The 6,633-nt window shown below is 56.9% G+C and overlaps 1 protein-coding gene across 1 annotated transcript; it reads left to right on the forward strand.

Moving 5' to 3' along the window:
• Nucleotides 1–2,378: 2,378 nt before the first annotated feature.
• On the forward strand, nt 2,379–5,122 carry LOC123777945 (testis-expressed protein 19.2-like). The gene is made up of 2 exons (XM_045775018.2): nt 2,379–2,450; nt 3,162–5,122. Exon 2 carries the CDS (start codon nt 3,478–3,480, stop codon nt 4,567–4,569), a length of 1,092 nt encoding a protein of 363 aa, XP_045630974.1. The 5' UTR covers nt 2,379–2,450; nt 3,162–3,477; the 3' UTR covers nt 4,570–5,122.
• The last annotated feature ends 1,511 nt before the right edge of the window (nt 5,123–6,633 follow it).

The raw sequence follows: 6,633 nt of genomic DNA on the forward strand, positions 1-6,633 counted from the left end.
CGTGTGCAGCTGCTCCCAGAATCTTGTCACTGTTGTCCAGCACCAAGCTGGCCATTTGTTCCATTTGCTCCACTTCTGACGTCTGTGCATCCTGTGAGGGCGGCGAGCATGCTGTCCTTGCTCCTTGTCGAGCCTTCGGGGCCCCAGGAGTGCTCAGTTAGTACCCGTTGAACAGATGCGTGGATGGATCAGTAGAAAAGGAGGGAGCAGATGGTGCTGGCTCTGCCCTCTGGGCGATGGGACTGTGGGCCCGTGTGGACCAGAGTGCAGGAAGGGGAAGGGGGCTGCCCCTTCTGGGGTCTCAGTGTCTTCCCTCTTCCCGGGGTGATACACTCCCCTCACAGCCAAGCCAGCAGGGATGGGCAGTCCATCCGCACCCACACCCAGGATGTCATCTCGAATGGTCAAATCCTCGAGAACTCATGACTGAGAACAGGCCCCTCGACACATGAGCCCCAGGGTGAGATAGCCGAGGGGGACCTGGGCACATGGGTGGTAGTTCAGACCTGCCAGGTTCAGATAGCAGCTCTGCTAGACCTCGCGGTGGGGTACAAGGCAAAGTTTGCAGGCACAGCTTTCCTAGTCCTCAGCACTGCTCATCCGCTGGAGGGGGGCAGGGGTGCAGGTAAAGGGCGGAGGCATGGGCTGTGCTACAAAGGTGTTCCTGGTGGGCAGAAGCCTGATGATCCCGGGTATTGAGAAGGGAAACGAAAAGATGTCTACCCAGATTATTCCTTTTTGTGCCCTGAGTTTCTCTCTGTGTCAAATCGAGACCTGAGTCTTATGCTCTGGTCATCGGTCAGAGGGGAGCTAGAAAAACAAAGGAATGACACGTGGTGATAGAGGCAATGATAAACGCGTATATCGACAGCAGAGCAATGCAGGGAGCTGATGGCTGGCTAGGTTAGCAGACAAGCAAGAATGCACCAGAAGGGCCACTGTTGTTCGTTAGTGCCCCAGCCCTGAGAAGAGCCAGACAGGGGGACGTTGCATCCCTGCAGGTCATGGAACGTCCCCCTACCCCACTCTCCCAAGGCAGCCACCCGCCCCTTCCAGTCACTGACCAAAGGCTCCGATCTCTACCCAGTGTACACAGCCTGGTTCTTTCCTTCTTCAGGGCCGGAAGGCAGAGCAAGAATAAGTCGGCTTGGAGTATGTTTATGTATGTGTGTGCGTATAGGTCTGCGCACATGTACGTGATGTGCTAATGTATAAAAATAAATCAATATGTGATACTGTATGTACATAGAACATAACGTAATCGTAAATTATGTACTATAAAAGCAATAATGTTTGCAAATATAATGTAATCAAGAGGGTGACATCCATCAACTTTGCTACTTCTATTGGTAAGAAACAAGTCAGTTTCCACCTTCAATCACAGGGAGGGGATGACTGACTGGGGGTCACTCGGGGTGTCTGCCACATAGTGTGACATGGACACTGGGGCTTTTCAAATGCCTGAGACAATTTGAATTGCAGCAAATTGAGAAAATGATCCAAGGAACTTTGCTGTCGGCTAATGACAGAAGCAGGTTGTGTCTACTCCTGCAGGCGCTGCCCAGTCCAGGCGCAGCTGCGGACTTGTTCATCTGGGAACACTCATCAGATGTCCTGGGGGAGATGTGCCCGGTGCAGCTGGGTGCGCTGACTGGAATTTTGGAAGAAAGGGACGAATGACCTGATTAATTTAGTAAATTATTTAAAAAGTCATCTATTTCTACTCTTGTATTATACATATATATTTTTAATATGTATATATTAAAATATACATATATATTTTTTTACAAAAGCAACTTATGTTTAAATAAAAAATTATGAAGAAAAGGAAACAAGCAAAAAAGTGAAAAATATAAGAAACTGACCTACTGTCTTGGGGAACTAAGGATATTCTGTATAAAGACCAAAAACATCTTTTCTCAGAGAGGAGACTGACACATCAGATCATATCTACTGAGTCTAAACAAGTGAGATAATCCACAAAAGGGGGAAATGTGTTTAAAACGTAAGCAACTGAGACTCGATCAGTTTCCAGAATTCATAAAGAAACTTTAGTCAAAAGACAACAAGAAAGAATCCGCTTTCAGCCGCAGGACGGGACCCGTGACCAGGCAGGTCACCCACGAAGGGACAAGGGCCATCAGAGAGACACTTTCAGAAACCTGCAGATGGGAAGCACCCTGAGGACAGGTTTGCGGGGGGCGGAGGCACACAGGGGAAGGCACGATGGTGCTGGGGGGGCAGAGGGGGACAGGCTGCCCCCCCGGGGGGCCACACAGGGCTCTCCTGGGAGGGAGGTGGTGACTCAGCAGTTTCATTTCCTGGTGGGCTGAGGCTCATGGGAGATATGCAGATGAGCCCAGAGCACCATGGGAAAGGGCCCTTTATATTCCCAGGTGGGCTGCTTCCCCTCCTTTCTGGGGGGCGCCCACAGGAGGGTGCCAGGCAGGGTGAGAACCCCTTGGGCTGAGGAGAGGGTCTGGGGGACACGGGCTGGGGGGCGGGGAGGGGTGAGAGGCTGACACGCCCAGGTGGTCCAGTGTGGCCTCGGGCCAGGTGGGGGGGGCGGGGGGGCTGGGGGCAGGGGCGGTTCCATGAGCTTCCCTCAGCTTCAGTCAGCTTCCCTCAGGTTCCCTCAGCTTCAGTCAGCTTCCCTCAGGTTCCCTCAGCTTCAGTCAGTCAGCTTCCCTCAGGTTCCCTCAGCTTCAGTCAGTCAGCTTCCCTCAGGTTCCCTCAGCTTCAGTCAGTCAGCTTCCCTCAGGTTCCCTCAGCTTCAGTCAGCTTCCCTCAGGTTCCCTCAGCTTCAGTCAGCTTCCCTCAGGTTCCCTCAGCTTCAGTCAGTCAGCTTCCCTCAGGTTCCCTCAGCTTCAGTCAGCTTCCCTCGTCGGCTTCCACCAGCTCCCGCCAGGTTGTCTCAGCTTCTGCCGCGGAGGCTGACTGGGTGTCGGGGCCTCGGGGAGGCTGGGTGGGGAGCGCCCGTGTGCCCCACAGTCCCCATGAGCCTGGGAGCAGCTACACGGAGCAGGGCAGGGCTGGAAGGGCCAGGCCTCAACCCATCAGCCCCTGCCCCTGCCCCTCCCGGTGACGGTGAGTGACGGTGACCGTGACCGTCCACCCTGCCGGCTGGGGGACACCTACCCGCACTTGCTTGTCCTTTGCAGCTTCCCGGAGAACAGAGCCATCGCATGAGCTGAAGAGTTTTCCAGAAGTCCGACCCTCCCGACCTCTGCGGGTCCCTGTTGAATTGGGACCCGGCTCCTCCACTGCACCCCAAATACCCGCACAAGGAACCCCTTTCTTTCTGTCCCCGGTCCCCGCATCCTCGCCCTTCCTGCTCCTCCTCCTGGTCCTTCTCCTTCAGCCCTCCCGCCCCCGCCCCCAGCCCCGGCCCCGCCCGTGGGCCAGACCACCCGAACCCCCCCCCCCCGCACGTCCCAGTCTCGCTGCCCACCCCGGCAGGAGGCAGGCGGCGTGGCCATGTGCCCCCCGGTGAGCGTGCGGCACGGGGCCGAGGGCATGTCCTACCTCCACGCGTCCTGGATGTACCAGCTTCAGCATGGCGACCAGCTGGGGCTTTGCTTCACTTGCTTCAAGACTGCCTTTCTGGAACTCAGAGACTTGCTGGAGTTGGAAGACTGGGAAGATGAAGACTGGGACCCTGAGCTGATGGACCATGCCCAGGCGGGGCCTGAGCAGGGGGGGTCCCCGGAGATGGGGCTCGGCTGGGAGCAGGGCCCGGGTCACCCCGCACAGGGGGACACTGTGGACTGGGGGCCAGGCACCCTGGCGGCAGCCCCTGCGGGGTCTGAGGAGGTGGGCCTGGACCACCACTTTGTGCCCACGGAACTGGAGCCTCAGAACGCAGCACCCCTGGGCCTGGGTCCTGAGGATGCCGACTGGACCCAGAGCCTCCCCTGGAGACTCGGGGGGCCCCCCACCTGCTCGCACTGGCCGAGTCTCCCTCCTCCGTGGCAGGGGTTTCTCAAAGTGGACCTGCCCCCGGGGGAGCCCATGGTGCTGGAGCTGGGCACCACCCGGGCCGTGGACCCTGCCGAGGCCGAGGCCTGGTTAAGGGACCTGCAGGTCATCTCCATGGTGGGCTGCTACGATGCCATCTACCTGCGGAAGATGACGCCAGGTTGGGCCCGGAGGACCCCGGGCCAGGGCTGGAAGCTGCTGCTGGAGCCCGATGAGGTGTGGGTGGTGAGACTGCAGGACGCGCCCCAGGAGCAGGACCTGCACCGGTGGAAGCTGAGCATTCTGGAGTCCTGTCCTCCGGGGCAGACCGAAGAGCTGGTCCCTGCGGACTCGGCCCTGCTTAAGAGGGGATTCACCATCCTCTCTTATTCACCCTGGGCCAAAAGGGAGGCAGAGGAGGGGGCCTCCGCATCCAGGCCACAGTCCTCATCCTCCCGGGGACAGGATCCCGGCACCACTGAGCCCTGGAGCCTCGGGCCCAGTGGGCCCAGTGGGCCCAGGGGGCCTGGGGAGAGCCCGGCTGCCATGGGAGCCTCGGCCCTGGGGGAGCTGCCCTCTTTCCAGCACTTCCGCCCGGGGCCCCAGAACTGAGGGACCGAGGCCCAAGTGGCCACCGTTGTCCTGGCTGCCCCCCTCCCCACAACAGTCGAGGGAGCGGCGATGGGTAAAGAATAGGGGACTTGTGCCTGGGGAGGAAGAATGGGGAGCTGCCTAGGGACTGAGAAATGGGACCCGTCACTGGCTCCGTGGAAGGGACCCAAAGGCCTGTACCCGGGTGAGAAGTTCTTCTCCGGCAAGTGTCACGGAGCTCGGACTGTGACGCTCTCCGGGACGTGCTGCGCGAATGGCTGCGGCGCAGCTTGTGAAGTGGGTGCAGGACACGTCTGTGTGCACCAGCCCTGCCCTGGCCACACGCAGGGACGTCTCAAGTGGGGCCCGTGCTCCCGGAGCACATGGAGGTGGGGGCAACAGGGCTCTGGGTGCTTCCTTTGCCTGGATGGTGTCTGGGGCCCCGGGGACCCTGTCAGCAGCAGTGGGGACTGTGGTCTGCACTGGGAGAGACCTCACTTCAAATGTTGGCTATTTTATGCAGGTTGACCGTTTAGTACCCGTTTCTTCGTGTGTTGTTTTTCAACTAAATAAAGTCAGAAGAGTTTTGCATCAAGCTCTTGTCCGGAGCTCTTCCTCAGAAAATCCCTGTTGGTTTGCCTTGTCCTCTCCCTTTCTGGGACAGATCCATCCTGGCAACACCAGCTTCTCCAGTCACAGGTGAAGTACATAGCTTCCAAGTTAGTGACGATGGGAAGCATGAGGGTGACCTGTCTGGGCCTTCCTACCATAACTCCTGGGAAGGATGCAGTATTGGGCTAGAGAACGTGTCCTGGGAAGAATGGGAAGCAATGCCTGGCAGTGTGTTCCCCCCACCCCCATCCCCAGCCAGACACCCCAATAACTCAATAAACATCCAGTCGAAATCCCTGGCATGGTTTATGGGGCTTGGGACCTAACATACACAACACTCACATTCACATAGCTCACGCCAAATGTCCAATGTGACATAGGCACACATCACACAGCCCTTTGGTGTATAGAATGTCAGCAAATTGTGCCATGGTGCTGAAAACCATCAATCGCTAAGCATTTATTGAGCACCTACAGTGCACAGTGCCGTGTTCCAGGCATCAGGATATGTCAACACACAAACATGGAGCGCTTCCAGTCCGTGGAGGAGACAGACGATAAAAGATGTGGTTGCAGATGGAGAAGGTAATGACGGAGGAGAGTCAGGTGTGCCAAAGGAGGTGCGGCCTCGAGAATACAGTGTCCAGGAGGCGACTTCTCATCAGGTCCAGCCTACTTTCCTTGTCTTGTTTGCCTTGCGCACCTACTGAGTCCATGACATGTTGGGGGCCCTGTCTTCCCAAAGGGCCAGGAAGCTGCAGTGTGGAAGTGTCCAGCTGGGTCTCAGCGGTGCTGTGTGAGACCAGCGCCCCCAGACACTGTTATCAGAGCCGGAGTCATGATGCTCTTAGAGGCTGTCCTAGAAATGACTTCCGATATTGTTTGCTTATTTCAAAATAATGCATATTCATTGTCCACAATTTAGAAAACAGATATGCAAATTAGAGGAAAATTAATACCGTCAGAATTCCAACCCTCAGAGAGAGTGCTGTCACTATTTGGCATGTACTGTTGTCGTCTTTTTTCTGTGGATAGTTAGAATTTTTTGTTTAAAAATTTCTTTTACAGTTAGTGTCTGTTTGTTAGTGTTGAGTAAGAACAACAGCTGCAGGTCAGGCAGGAAGGGGAGAGCCTAGGCACTGACATCCCCTGCGGCCAGCACGGTCCTTAGCCCTTCTGGGATGGGGTCTAGGTGAGGTGGACCCTATCATCTCCCCTAGGCAGGCCCAGGGCATGGCGGAGGCCCAGCGTCCCCTCCTTTCCCTCATGGCCAGGTCATCCCCCCTAAATCCAGAGTCCGTGACTTCCCCAGAAGCCCCAGGGGTGTGTGCAGGAAATGGTCCCTGAGCAGGACAGGGGCGAATGTGTGCTGGGGCCCCAGAGCCCTTCCCCTGAACGGGCCTGGGGGTCTCGATACCATGTACGTGTCCTTGCATTATAGCTGGACACGTCTGCAGACAACCTGGCACCGTT

This window comes from Ursus americanus, chromosome 23 (genome assembly GCF_024610735.1).
Source record: "Ursus americanus isolate L20-20 chromosome 23, mUrsAme1.1.p, whole genome shotgun sequence".
Classification (NCBI taxonomy): Eukaryota; Metazoa; Chordata; class Mammalia; order Carnivora; family Ursidae; genus Ursus; species Ursus americanus.

Bases quoted from the DNA above. Each gene is read 5' to 3' on its own strand.
- LOC123777945 (XM_045775018.2), top strand. From the start codon at position 3,478: ATGTGCCCCCCGGTGAGCGTGCGGCACGGGGCCGAGGGCATGTCCTAC.